The 15265-nt window shown below is 38.2% G+C and overlaps 1 protein-coding gene and 2 pseudogenes across 4 annotated transcripts in view; all 3 read left to right on the top strand.

Annotated features, from left to right (window-relative positions):
• Window positions 1-2858: 2858 nt before the first annotated feature.
• LOC148620529 (uncharacterized) lies at window positions 2859-4874 on the top strand (annotated as a pseudogene).
• Window positions 4875-5613: 739 nt separating this feature from the next.
• LOC148620530 (cytochrome P450 4V2-like) overlaps window positions 5614-15265 on the top strand; it is a 59425-nt gene continuing 49773 nt past the window's right edge. For all 4 annotated transcript variants that reach the window (XM_088581455.1, XM_088581457.1, XM_088581456.1 and 1 more), the window contains exon 1: window positions 5614-5800. In XM_088581455.1, coding sequence (XP_088437581.1) covers window positions 5644-5800 — 157 coding nt within the window. In that variant the 5' untranslated portion in view covers window positions 5614-5643. The remainder of the gene's footprint in view (window positions 5801-15265) is intronic.
• On the top strand, window positions 10178-11751 carry LOC148620531 (uncharacterized; annotated as a pseudogene).

The raw sequence follows: 15265 nt of genomic DNA on the forward strand, positions 1-15265 counted from the left end.
TTTCTCAAAACTTGTATATACAATGTCAAAGAAGTTTTTTGCATACTTTTTCCATACAAGGAGTGAAATATAAGTCCCTGACTAGTAAGACTGTCTTCGGGCATAAAACGGGATCTATAATATATGTTAAAAACATGGACTTTCATATTGGCCCTTTTATAGGCTTGAGGTCTGTCATATTGGTCCAGACCGTCGTATTGGTCCCAAGGCATCTCCGAGGGCCAATACGGCTGTCGAGGCCATTATCACTGACGGAAACCTTTAACAGGGCCAATATATATGAAATTACTAATTTATTGACAATTTTATTAAACAACTCAACTAGATGATTTGTAGAACAGTTATTTTCGTGTTTTACCAAGAACATGCATGTTCAATTGCATTAATCAGTCTTAAATATCCTTTTCGTATAAAGCAGAAGATTTTTTTGTGTTTCTGCAGCTATTATTCTGGTAATCAAAGTTCATGAAATCCAATTCTAACCGGAAGTTATGATGCCGTATTGGCCCTGTTTTGATGCATATTGGCCCCGTATAGATGCCCGATTTGAATTCGTATCAGTTGGACAGTTTTTGACATATTTTAACGTATTTTGGGTAGTTGGTTAATAATGTGAAAAATTAATGGTTCTCCGATATGTAGAAGAATTATTATTATATTTCACTTCTTTGCCTTACATTAAAAATAAAATCGAGCATGCAAATGATTCAGCAACATAAATAAGTAAAACAGGAGCGGACCCAGGTTCCGGTTGGGGCGTAAATACATGGCATCATTTAGGCGAAGCGCAGCAGGAATTTCGAGGTTGTTGGAGGAAGGGCGTAGAATTAGTGAAAAATCAAGGTTTCATGCAAAGAATATTTCCGATCTTAAAGCGTTCTCCGGGTCCGCCCTCCTTTTAATACGGACCCGTTTAACAAAATGTAGTGAGATGTGATATTTCGATCCCTACTAAGTATGTATTTAACAAAGGGGCGCGTTTATGTGTTGTACTTGTACACCTACTTTAGAACGACATTTTGAATGATATGTATATATAAATAAATTAATTAAATAAAACACAAGAAAATTATGTCCAAATCTTCTTCACTAACTTTCACGACCCTCTTAGTTCCTTTTTTTAATCTCTTTTTAGTTTTGTGCATATCAACATAATTATTTTCCAAAATAGACCCATTTACAAAAATTACCCTACTCTTACGAGTCTAGCACGGAATGCTTTATAAAAAAGTAATTTTTAGATTTATGACTGTAGTTAAAAGAATAAAAATAAAGTTTATGTTTAATGAAGAAATTAGTAAAATAAGTATACATGTATAAAGTTACATTTATATTTATAACTATAGTTAAACAAAATAAATAAAATGATAATAATAATAGTAAAAATAATTACAATAATAAAAATAAATTATTGAATAATTTATTACGCTAATAAGAATTAGTTTTGAACCATGAAATATGAAAAAAAGCAGAAAAGGAAAAACGGGTGACATTGGTAATATAGGTAATATTCTAGCGGTATACCCATGAAGTACTCCTACAACGTAAGAGGATGGCACCAAGTCAGAAAATATCTTGCCAGACAACCTCTTGTGTTCCTGGACTAACCCATGAAGTAGGTCGTCAGACAATGCATATAAGAAATCGGGACAAGAAACACAGAAGGAAATTCGGGGAGGAGGGGGGTAATAATTTACGTTGCCGTATGACACGAGTGACAGGTAAAAAATATACACAGGAAATAAGGGCAATAAACACAGGTAAAGGGGGTAATAATTACCTTTGACGTATGACACACGGCATACGACCGAAGTGTGGGAAAGAATTAAAAATTTGGTACAGAAAGTATTCTAAATAATTTTATTATCAATAAAAAGTATTGCAGTTTTGTCATAGTCGTGCCAAATGTAAAAATCAAATGACTTCCATATCAAATAAATTACATTTTTAAATTCCGTCAGTCTGAATTCATTATTACATTGAAGAATAATTAGAAACAACAAATATTTCGTATAAATTTTGCACATAGTGGGCTAAATTATATTCACATTGTAACTTACCCATTTCGCGAAACAAAAAACACCGTGCCTTTGTACGGATTGAAATTAACCAAAAAGAGAAGTATAATGAGATTCACTATTTGGTGAATTTATTTCTTTTTTTAAACCTTACAAACGTCAAAACCTACGATGATACGTTAGTACCAGAAAAGTTATAAATTATAATTGATAACGATTGCTTTAAATAACAGATGGAAAAATACAAATAAAATTACCACCAGACTTCTTACATTGCAGCTTTCTTCAAAGTGCTCTTCGCAGACTAAGTTGACTGCCGTATACATGTACGTATGTTGAAGCGGTGACAGGGATTCCCGGATACTTATGTTTAGCAACCATTGCTCACACAATGAATACTTCTTCCTTGGGTCAGGAATGATAAAAAGACTTTTACCAGAGCCACTGACCGTTCCAAGTGCATATGCAAAATTTGAAAAAAATCGCGAACGTACACTTTAAATATTGTGTTTGGTCTTGGTTGTTTTGTAAAGACTATACTCTTCTTATTTTTGGTATCACATGAGTCATAAAAAGTAGAAAAAAAAATCAGAATATACTATTTATTTGCACATAGAGCAAACTAAAAACAAAACATAAAACATAAGCAAACATTTCGCAAATTGTCAAAAAGCACTACACATTATGTGATCTGATACCAATTGATGAATAGTTCATACAAAACACTTTTCATATTTAGCAGTTCATTACAATTGTAAAAGATATGATGCTGAGTCTGCAAACTTTAATATTACAAATGGTCTTTTTTGGAAAGAGTAATCAAGGGAACCAATTCGCCTAATTACATCACATCTACATTTGATTGTGCACATGCACGTGGTTGGTCGTCCATATGGACATTTTATGCATTAGCTGAAGTAATAGGTACAACTATCAAATCTGTATACCCTCCTTTAAATGGTGGCCAAGACATATATTACAAAACGCTTAATTTAGAAGCTACCCCAAGAAACAACATGCATCCAAATAATATGGTTACGATTTTATGGGCCCGATCAACTAGTCATAAAGGTTCAATGTGGGTTGCAAACCATTTCTCACCTATTATACTGCACGTAGATACATGTACATCAATCGATTCAACAGATTTGCAATCTAAGAGTTATGATTTAGATTTTCCACCACTATCTTCTCCATCAGCAACACCAATCAATATTATCAACACTTCAAACCCACAACAAGTTCACATTGTAGATGACACTCCTGATAAACACACCGATTCTGCTGAGGGTTGCCATATGGAAGAATCTGATACCGATTGTGATATTTTAAATGATGAAAATGATGAATCCGCACAACCTGTTTTTGCTTCAACTCCACTTCCGAATGGGCAGACACTTACCGCTTCTCAAGTGTTTCAGGGAGTCATTAGTGACAAGAAGTTCGAAACCTTACCACAGCATCAATTACTTAATATACATGTAGCCGTCATAGAATACATCGGCACATCACCACGACATGGTCAGCCACATGGCAATGCCAAAAACACGACCCAAGAATACATCAGAACCAAACCAGAGGTTTTTGATAAGATAAAAACAGGCATTGAACAGAGACAGTCTTCTTCTGAGATATACAAAAATCTCGTTCTAACCGATTCAGACAACGCACCAAGGGACAGACACCAAATAAGAAACAAGAAGTACAACGAAAAAAAGAAATCGTCTTCCTCTGCCATTGGAAACGTTGCTGATGAAATTATTGAAGTTTTGGCGATGGTAAACAATGACAGCTTTGTTCAAGAAGTGGTATATACACACGGCAACAACAAACCCCCGTCCATTATTTGTTACACTAAACAGCAACTAGATGATTTGAAACAATTTTTGATGACCGATCAAGATTGCATTCTAGGTATAGATACAACTTTTAACCTTGGCGCCGTTTATGTCACAAATCTAGTATACAAAAACAAGAAGGTGGTGTCAAAAGAAACTGGTGATCATCCGATTTTCATAGGCCCTATGTTCTTACACTGGGAAGGTTCGTTCCTTTCGTACCATACATTTTTATCTCATGTAAAAGCACGCATTCAGGAAAGTGTGAAATGCATCGATTTACGAATTGGAAGCGACGATGAGAGTGGTTTGACAAAAGCAATTGACAGTGTCTTTCCTAACATAGAACGACTTTTGTGCACTACACACATTAAAGACAATGTTTCCGATCACCTTAGAAATAAAATTGGATGCAACGACCAATTGCGAACAAATATTCTAAATAACCTATTTGGGCCCAACGGACTGACATCGGCGATAGATCCCTCAGATTTTCATATCAAGGCTCGAGATATTAGCAGAAACTACCCTGAATTTGATTCGTATTTTCAAACCCGTTTAAAAGACAGACTGTTTCATTATGTTAACATTCCAAACTGGCAACTGGACTACAATCGTTTATGGACAAACAACAACTGCGAATCCATAAATCACGTCTTCAAGAAGGCAGTAAACTGGCAACCAAAGTCAATTCCGAATTTGATACAAGACTTACATGATATTGTTACCGTGCATTTCATAGACTTAAAACGTTCACTTTACGGTAGTGGGAATTATGAATTGTAAGGCCGTTACAGAAAACACTTACATAGTTACCAGAGTTGGCAAACCAAAACACAAGAACAACAGAACAACATGTTGCATAGACTTCTAAATGATGTTACCACCAAGAATACCAGCATTAAGTCTTCATATAAAAACTTTGAAGTTCCACAACCAAAAAGACTTGCTGCCAAACCATACCAAAGAATAAGACCTAGAAACTGCCGTACAAAGCCAAGATTTTAACATGACAATAGTTCTGCAAATGTCTTTATTTTGTTGATGTTTTACATGTTATTATACAATATAGAGCTGCAATAAATTTACATTTACTTTGTTATTTACACCAATTAATAATTAGTAATAAAATGTGTAGGTGTGATAATCCTTCACGGTCTACTGAACTTGGATATACAGGCACGTGTCATTATGATATCTTAAAACACGTTTAAATCAATAATTGCTCCAGCGATACTTACAAAAATCGAAATACAACATCTTCATAATTCAAATTTTGTCTATTGATACTAATATGCACACATAAGTGTTCCCATCCCGGGCTAAGTGCACTGTTAGGGGCTAAGTGCACTTAGCCCGGGCTAAGCGGTGTTCAGACAGACCCCCAAGGTTATAGCGGTAATCAAGAGAATGTAATCCAGGGACAAAGACCAGACATGGAAAACAGACATACACAACAAAGAACATAAAATAACTAAAATCATACATACAAAGTAACAAAAGTAAATGAGCAACTCGGAGTCCACTAAAAACTGGAAAAAAGTTTATTTCTGGAAAAGGTGGTACACCGGAGAGAAAAAAGATTGTTTTCAATAGATGGTGAAAATTATAAGTTTTTGATTGGCTCAGGAAAGAATTACAAGTTATTTTTGCTCAAGGTAATAAAGAAGTTGGTCTCAGAAAAAATCCATACCCCCTAGAAAATCAAATGGTTGCTGCTTTAATTATTTTCCCCCTTGAGACCGTCCATTTATTGAAATCATGTGACCTATTCAGATATAGTAAAAATGGCTGTTGCTGTGGTGTTGCTTGTTGGAGCAGTGGTTCTGGCTGTACTTTGGTACATGCACTTTGCCAAGCTGAGAAAGGAAATCAATAAATTTCCTGGGCCTGACGCAGTGCCAGTGTTTGGAAATGCATTGATGTTAAAAACAGGCAGAGTTGGTTAGTGATTAGTCCAGATTTTCATGACCAGGCACAGGCATTCGTTTCATATATAAAAAAAAATGGTGGTCACCTCCTCTTCCTCACCTAATACCTGTGATCATGCCCTTCTCTGAGGTATTTTTTAATCTGACGTTTTTGCGTTAGGAAGGTGATCAAGCAAAATGCAAATTAGTCTCCCAAGAGGCAAGACGGAATAATTGATAGGACTAGATCACGTACATGTAGTGATCTTAGGTTTAGGTTGACCCAAATCCTGGTCAGTCTGGGGAATCTCCCAGATGATGACACTGTTTTCCCCCTAATTATAACTCGGCATCACATAAGATAAATAAGATGCTGTTAAAATTTGAATAAAAATATTTTCTACGACCTTATTGACACCTACCGTCGTTTAAATTGTCTTAAATAACTTGCTCATTCGTTTAGCCGAACGGCTTCTCCCTGAACATCGAATCGTTAAATTCCGGTGGAATTTTAATTCTCGCTCCTAATATTTACATTGTCAAAAGTCAGCCATGTTTACAGTGATATGGTTGCTAGGAGATGTTGTTTACGTTTAAATGGTTTGTCCAAAAACCAAAGAACCCAGAATGCATTTCGGCGCTAATTTAGATATCTCGGATTTATTCTACGTGAATATTGTACAACACTGAGAAGTCGATTTAGCAGACGATTGTCACCGGAGTTTGACTGGAACTTACGAACTTCGTTTGTAAACAAATCGTCCCGTAGAAACCAACATGGCAGATATTAGTATAGGTCTCACTAACCACTTCTAATGTTTCCATTACTTTACATGTTAAAAAAGTAATTTTCAAAGTCTCACTGTGAATTCCCAGGACAAATGACATCTTAAAGCTGCATACCGTTGCGAAGCTTGGAAAATAAGGCTTCCAAAATCATTATGCTAATGGTATGATGATAGTAGAAATTCTTCACAAAATTTACTTGAATAAATAATTCTGAAAATCCACATTTTTACCTGTTCTGCTAACTGACAGCATGGAGGCAAATTACTCACACATGTAAACAATATTCATACACTTACATGTATGATTTTAAAGTACACATTCTCAGCTTTATTTTGACTATTTTTAATCATAACACACACAAATAATGCACTTACAATGCATATGTCTAGGTTCAGTGTGTTTTTGGTACTACATAGGGGGGTGGCCATTTGACCCGGAAGTGGTTAGTGAGACCATAGGATTTTCCCGTAAGGATTTGTTACGCACGATTTCAGCCAATAAACAATTCATTGAAACTATCACGTCATGCATATATGCAAACTATCTTCTGATTAATTAAAAGAGAGACAACTCTAGGGGTAAGTCCCGACAGTTTAAAAAATATAGCTTCAAATCGAAAATGTGCTGTATGTGACATCGAGTATAGGTACCAGCCTTCTAGCTCCAGACACTGACTAGACGAGACATGACATATGGCAAGTACCTGCAATAAATACAGAAACTGGAGACTGAAGCACCCCAAAGTAACTACAAGTAAGTAGTACCAGTTACTTCACTGGCGCTGCGACTTTACACGAAGTCATTGGGGAAGTCACTACAGAAAAATTCAAATTTTCTGAAAATTTTCAGGAAAGTGCTGCCTGACCTCTTGGTCCAGCAGCAGCCATCTTTTTTCTGACTCCTTGTCCATGTTTTTGAAGGGAAAGGGACTTGGGTTTGGCATACATGTGATAAAGTCATTCCTTCAAAACTGGAGATTTGTCATTTTTCAGCTGTAGATTTGGTTTGAAAACTGGAGGTTTTTTATCTGCGTTTTTTTCGCGGTGTTAGTCAAATATGTGTGAACTTATGGAAAACCTTGCATTAGGTCTTCTTCCATGAGAAAAAATGCTGAATGCTCTATTTGAATAGTTGGGATGACCCTTTCAATGGAGTAACACTTGAACATTTTAATTTTTATTTTATTAATGGCAGTATTTACATAACAAGAACAGCATGAACTTAAATAACTGTCAATTTAAAAGTGTCATCATTAGCTACTATTAATTAAATAATTTTCATTTAAAAATTGTCACTCCAATAACAACTATTGCATAAATATGCATCAAAACGATTTCATTTTAATTGGTCGTTACTGGGTTGGCACCACTTAACTTCGTCTTCCATGCAGCATTTGGAATAGTACTAACTACTTTGCTTTCTTGGCTGGAGGTGCAGAAGATGAAATATTACGTTTCATCATTTTAGCGGTTGATGAGAGTGCTCCAAATTGAAAAATTCACATAGTTCCTCCATTGACTTGGATGAAAAAAACGTACTTTACAGTGTTCTAGCTAGGATTTGAAAATAGAGGGGCACAGGGAGGAGGGCACTTTAATGCGTAGCATTTTTTTTTTCCAACAGAAAAGGGACATTGATTTTGTATGTTTGTGTTAAGTCAGTAATTTGTATTCTTATTGCTTACCTGTCAACTTTTGAAAATGAAGGTCACATCATAATTTGCAAACTGAGTAAATTTGACTGCATGATTAATATGTACATGACACCCTTATTGTATTGAAAGACCTTTCTCAGATGACTAAGTGCTTTTAGAAAACAGATACATCTTATATATCACACAAGTATAAAGGTGAATGAGCTGGAAAAGTATTACTGAAGCCATATGTTCCCCTGTGAAAGAGTTAAGAATTCAGTTTCAATATGATCAGATTGTTGTGGTGGACCAAATTTGTCATCGTTCTTGCAGTGAGGCAGCATATCAACCCCTTTAAGTGATTCTTTACATTAAGGACATACTATGAGGTGAAATGTTACAAATATTCAGTATTGCTCCAATTAAATATCAAAATCTTAAGTAAGTAGAAGGAATATCATTTCCTTTAACTATTGCAATTACAACTTATGGAAAATACCCTTTACTGCTGAAGATATAGAAAATTTTAAAAATATTGAAATTATAAGGGAGGTAACTGACATTTTGAATAAACTTAATTGGCTTGGGGTAATTTATTAACAAGAGTGGAAATCTTAAAGGGCCATTCAGATAATTGTAAATGGGCACTAAGGGGCACTCAATAGGGACAGAGGGGCGTGGTGTGATAGGGGTGGGGTGCGACGCCCCTCCATTTTGCTCTAGCTAGCACACTGCTTTAAATCAATTTCATTTTCAGTTGATGCATGGTCAATGTTTCTATAACCATCAAAAGATCAAATGTCCCGTATCAATGTTTACACAATGACCGAGTCCCAATCATCGATAATAAATCGTTTCATCATTTAAACATGTGTCAGTATACTTGGGATAATTGTCAATCATCTGTTTATAATCATCACACCTCTTAAATTATGTCTTGTCGATAACCACTAAAGCTCTTAATTACTGTTTATGACCCTAATTAACATGTTCACCTGTCTATCCAAGATCAACAGGAAATGTCGTTATTTGATCCTCTCAGGTTTTTTCCTTCAGTAAATTAAAAAAAAAAGGCGTCCAGAATTTGATTACAGTATAATTTTCAGAAAGCGGTAGTTTTTCTGTTTCAACGGTAGGAAGGTTCCAATTCCGATAGAATTGAACTACCGCTGGTAGGTTCACATGTATGGATTGGGTCAACTGTGCTAGTATAGGTGGATAAACATAGGCACAGCTGACATTTTTATATTACATTATTCGCTGTATGTAATTTTTCTTCTTTTTTCCAATTTAAGCTGGGAAATTGTTGGAAGGGACCCTGTGCTGTGAGACAGTAGGGCCTAGACAATTGGTTGGTTTGGTAACTTGAAGGGGAATAATATTACCAACCCTTATTGTTTTTATGTAAATATTTCTTCTCCTTTTTTCAATTTAACCAGGGACATTGTTGGACGGTACCCCGTGCTGTGGGACAGTAGGGCCTAGACAATTAGTCAAATCGCTAGCTAAGAAGGGAATAATATTACCAACCTATAATTTTATATCTAATTATACTGAAAGTCATCACATCAAGCCTTTCAAATTGTGTTTGTATTAAACAACACACACCAGCAAAAGAATTTCACTTGTAATTAGCAGCTTAGGGGGCCAGTGTAAAAATTTGGTTTTCCCATAAAAAAACATTGTGCATGCATTGCAAAAAAACAAACAAACAAACAAACAAAACCACAAAAAAGGCCCTTGTCCATTTTTGCCAAATTTTTGGACTATTTTGGAAACCTGCGGATAACCTTTTCTTTAGAAGAGGGCACAGCCATCAGCCACTGAGCGTAAGATGGGTACACAGGTAAAGGTGAATTATTGCTATATGAGGAGCTTTCAGAGCTCCCAGGTATAGGTAGAGTGTTAGCGGGGCAAATTCTTGATTTGAGAGATGAGAAGGGGCCCCTGACTTTTCAAGACCTAAGTGAAATCCCTTACCTAAGAGTAATGCCCCAGTTAGTGGAAATGCTGAACTTTACCCCATATAAGGAGGAAAGTGAGGGGGATTTTAGATGGTTAAAAGAATTGGTGGGTTGGTAAGCCAACAGGATTGTGTAACCTTGAACACCACAGGATTTAGAGCGGAGTTAGGTGATTAGGGAAAGTCTTGGTCAGAAAGAGCCCCTTCACCCTCGGAGTTAATTGATCTATCCCTAGATGATATTGGGGCATGACCGTATTCTGTGTTACCCCTGGCCCTGCATCACAGGCAACCCTGTGGTCACATACATGTACCACCCCTGGTCCTAGGCAACCTCATCAGAGACAGAGACTAGTGTCGCAAAGGTTGAAGTAAGATACCCCATTAGCTACAACATCGCAAGGGTAGTCCCAGTCAATGGAAGGTTATTGTAGGGAGGAGAGGTCAAGGAGGGATACATTTGCATGTACATTTTTTGAAATATGAGTTATGACTGGGATAGATCCAGCTATGAACCTAAGGAGATAGAAACCCCATCAGGCAGGAGGGGCCCTTTCCAAGGAAGGTGGAAACATAGTGCAGATCCACAGGTACTGGTAGACCCTATAATGGGAGGAGCTGTAGAGATGAACCTTACAGGGAAGGTCAGGGAGATATGGTTAGAGGTAGGTCCCAGGGTGCAAGAGCCCATAGAGAGGAAACGCCGTCAGGTAGAATAAATGAGTGACCCCACTCAGGTCGTACAAGCTCAGCACCCATTGGTAGAGATTGGGAACAGGATGAAAGAGGGATAGAGAATGCTAAAGGTGTCACCATCCCAAAGGCTTTAAAATATGATGGGAAGTCTTAACTGTCAAGCTTTTTATGCCAAATTCTCCCTGTACTCAGAGGTAAATGAGTGGTCCCCACAGGAGTGCATGGATCAGCTGTGCTGGGCCCTGGAAGGGAAGGCCAGTGAGTATTACACACTTCTGGTGGAGCGCAACCACAAAATGACTTATGGTGATTTAGTCAGAGAGTTGGAAAAACAGTTTGGGTTTAAGGAACTCCCAGAGACAGCCCAAGTGCAGTTCAATAATGCCCGACAAGCACCAGAGGAGTCCCTTACAGACTGGGCAGACAGAGTATTAACCCTGGCTACTTAGGCATTCAGGTTTTTCCCTGAACCCCACATGTATCAACAGGCAATTCTAAAACTTTGTCAGGGTGTGGCAGACAAAGAAGCAGGGAGCTATGCTTCCAATATTCGCCCCACGAGCATTGAGGAGGCAGTTGATAAAATGCGTTGGTTCCATTACAACCACCAACCTATATATGGTAGGGGCCCAGAAGGGAAGTTAAAATGGTGGGTTCCGAACGTATGTGCAACTGCAGAGGGGGAGGAAAGGCGAATCAGGCTCCATGGAAATATGAAAGTGGACTGCTTGAAGGGAAAATTGAGGAGCTAAGGAGGCTGATTACTAATATGGCTAGCCAAATCAGGCCCCCAGCCGCTCATAGCCCATCCCCAAACTCTAAGGGAGGAATGTGTTTTCATTGTCAGCAAGAAGGCCACCATAAAAGGAAGTGCCCAAATAGAAGGCCTGACTCCCCAAAGTGAAAGAATGTAAGTTTTTCAGAGAGGCTCTTAAACAGCAATGGGTCTGTTCACGAGGCCTGAATTTGACCCCCGAATTAAAAGGTCTCACCGGTAGGAAAGCATTTAGGGCAGACAGTACACTAAGGATGCAAGGGTCTATTTTAAAAAAGCAACCTAAACCAGGGCTCATGTGTACAAGGGGAAGCAAATTCCCCCAGAGTATCCTAGGACCCATCTTGGGGTAGAGCCTCAAACCATGGCCCAATTGGAATCAAACAAAATCTTGGAAAATCCCCACCCTAGGCAAGTGTCTCCAGGAAGAGCTAGAGCCCAACAAGGCAGTCCTAGAGATACGATAGGGAGGATCCATCTAAGGACCCCACTCCAAGGGGACCCAAGCTCGTCAACTAGTGTCCGTTATTACAGCCCTTCACCGAAAAGAGGGGTGTGGGTGACTCGTTCTCCCAATCATGAACTAGCTAGCACATCCAAATTTAGTCCAACCCATGGTAAGCAAAACCCATAACGTTGGCTATACATTATAATCATATATATAGCGACAAGAGGCTATCCCAGGGGGACCTGCATAATGCAACCTCAACTCCAGAAAAGGGCTATGAGTCTGATATGTCTGATGACAGTGAGTTGGATAAGGAAGTGGGACAATACTTCTTTGGGGTGTCAGTCAATAAGGACAACTCGTCTAGTAGTGATGACACCATACGCCTGAATGAGGGGGAGATAACAATTGGTAATGATGCTGAGTTAAAAAAAGGGTCGAAATGGGGCGAAGATCAGGAGCACAAAAGGGACCTTCCCCCTCCCCAGACCTTGGAGGAGCTAGTGAGTCAAAAAGAGAAATGGGAGGAGGGCATAGGGAATCATAGGGCAACAGATACTGGAACGGTAGGGGATAGGGCAGAGTCACCTAGTAAAGCCCGTGGGATGACAGAGGGATGGGAACAGGAGGATTCTATGGACCTTGTGGAGGGTTCAGAATCAGGGACTGAGGAAACAGAGCCTGGGGAAATTGAGAATGTATCAGCCAGACATGTAGTTGGAGGAAATGTTTTAAGAATCCCTATGAAGATCCAGGGTCAGGGATGACAGCCATAGTGGACACTGCTCCGGCAGTCACTAATAATAAGGAAGTAGGAAAGTATTTCTTTGGAGCAACATCATGTAGGGACATTCCCCCATTACTTCTAGACAAACCCTATCATGAAAGCTGGATAAAAGGCCTTGAAGCCACTAAGATGGATGAACACAAAATTGATCCCCCAGTGCAACCAGATATCCATTCTCAGAAAAATTTGAATAGGGAATGGACCAATGAAAAAGGACTCCTTGCCATCAAGGATGATGAACACACAGGAGATGACCCCCAATGCCACCAAGTATTCTATTCCCATTCACAACAGTAAGCAGTCCCATGGAAATGGTCTTATGTCAATCAAAGGTGACGAACACACAGGAGATCCCCAGTTGCCACCCAGTATTCCCATTCACAACAGTGAACAACCCTGCAGAAAGGTTCTTATGCTGATCAAGGGTAAAGAAAACACAGGGGATCCCCAAATGCAACCACATGTTGGGATCACCATTCATATCCAACAAGGGTCCCATGTTAAGGGCCTTATGTCCATTAAAAATGATGAACACACAGGAGACCCTCCAACAATGCCACTAGGTTTACCTAATCGGGAATGGTGATATCCAGGGAGAAAGGTTTAAAGCCCACCAAAGTAGATGAGCACACAGGGGACCCCCCAATATTATCTGAGATGTACAAGCAGGAAGTGGAGGAGGCTTTAAACACTCTCCAAAAATCAGGAACTGTATTCATTAGAAATGTGTTGTGTGAGATCAGTTCCAGATTCCAATGGCAAGGATTTAAGGTCATTTTGCATACAGTGAAACAAGTGCCACTCATTTCCAACAGTGTGTTCAAACTCTTTTATTCATGTAATTTTCCACATACTGATAAAGTTACTGATTATCACTGTCCTCAAGCTTTGATATTGGGTTTTACCATACCTGGGAAAGTCCCTTTAGGTAGGCAAATAAGGTGCAGATATCAGGATCTTTATTCGTTGTGGGTGTGATCCTGGTCAAAACGAGTTACAAAGTCCATAGAGCAGTTCAACTACCCTCAGTTCTCAAACTAAGGCATTCACTTAAAGCCTCAAGAAATTGTAAATACCCTCATCATTGTAAATAGACCGTATTGCTTTGTTGGTTTGTTGCATTCTAATTGACCCTCACTTCCCCCTAATAGTTGAACCAAGAACTTTCCAGGTAAAAGGAAGGAGAGTGCTGTGCATAGGTTACTTGGAAGGCTAGCAAACTAGTGTTGAGCATTTTCATGTACATCGTACATGCAGAAGGACTGCATTTCCTAGAGAGGGAATTATATCATAGAAGTGTACAAATGTAGTTTAAAATACATGTATGTTACCCCCACAGTGGGAAGTTATGCCCTGTAAGTTTTATTTTTACTTTATGTTGTATTAGGTAATTAAGATTTTCAAGAGATATTTATTCTAGCAGTAATGGGTGGGGTGGGTTTTCCATATTTTAGTCCATATTGGTTGCTGGTACATAGTTGCTTCAGAATAGGTCCTAACTCACTGCACTTTTCCTTCATATTACTATCTTTGTCTGTAATAATTTTCATTGAAAGAGTGTCATGTTATGCTTTGATACTTTTCCCATGGGCAGTAAGGAGAGTGTAGTGATCTTAGGTTTTAGTTGACCCAAATCCTGGTAAGTCTGGGGAATCCCCCAGATGATGACACTGGTTTACCCCTAAATAGGTACCAGCCTTCTAGCTCCAGACACTGACCAGACGAGGTATGACATATGACAAGTACCTGCAATAAATACAGAAACTGGAGCCTGAAGTAACTTACAAGTAAGTAGTACCAGTTACTTTATACATGTACATGCAGCTCCTAATCATAATTTTTTCCAGATTTAAAAAAAAAGTTGCTACTGTGATGTTTTGCTTACTAAAGTACATAAATGATTTTCATGAACAAATAAAAACCAGACATTAAGAAATTTCTTAGTCATGATTGGACTTGATCGTATCTCTTAGTCAGTTATGATTGGACTAGATTGTATCTCTTAGTCAGTCATGATCGGACTTGATCGTTCTCTTAGTCAGTCATGGTTGTACTTGATCGTATCTCTTAGTCAGTCATGATTGGACTTGATTGATATACATGTATTACATTGTGAAGTATTGAGTATATATTTTTAGCATGAAAATGGAAATTACAAAGTATAGGAACAGTGAGCTGATTGTCAGTGTCCCTCATATTGGGCGTTTGATTAGTTAACACTGTGTTACAAAAGATTTTTGGGAATTTATGTGGTTTATATTCACATAGACAATCAAATTATATCCTCGAAGCTACATTGTCTTAGCTTTATAATGAACAAAACGAAGGGTGTAACAGATGTACGGAAAGTGCTTTCGTTTTCAGCTTATTGTTATAGTGTTATTTAAATAAAAGAATATAAAGGCTAC

Source organism: Perna viridis, chromosome 4, assembly GCF_037379345.1.
Source record: "Perna viridis isolate PV_CMFRI_1.1 ecotype Kerala chromosome 4, ASM3737934v1, whole genome shotgun sequence".
Taxonomy (NCBI): Eukaryota; Metazoa; Mollusca; class Bivalvia; order Mytilida; family Mytilidae; genus Perna; species Perna viridis.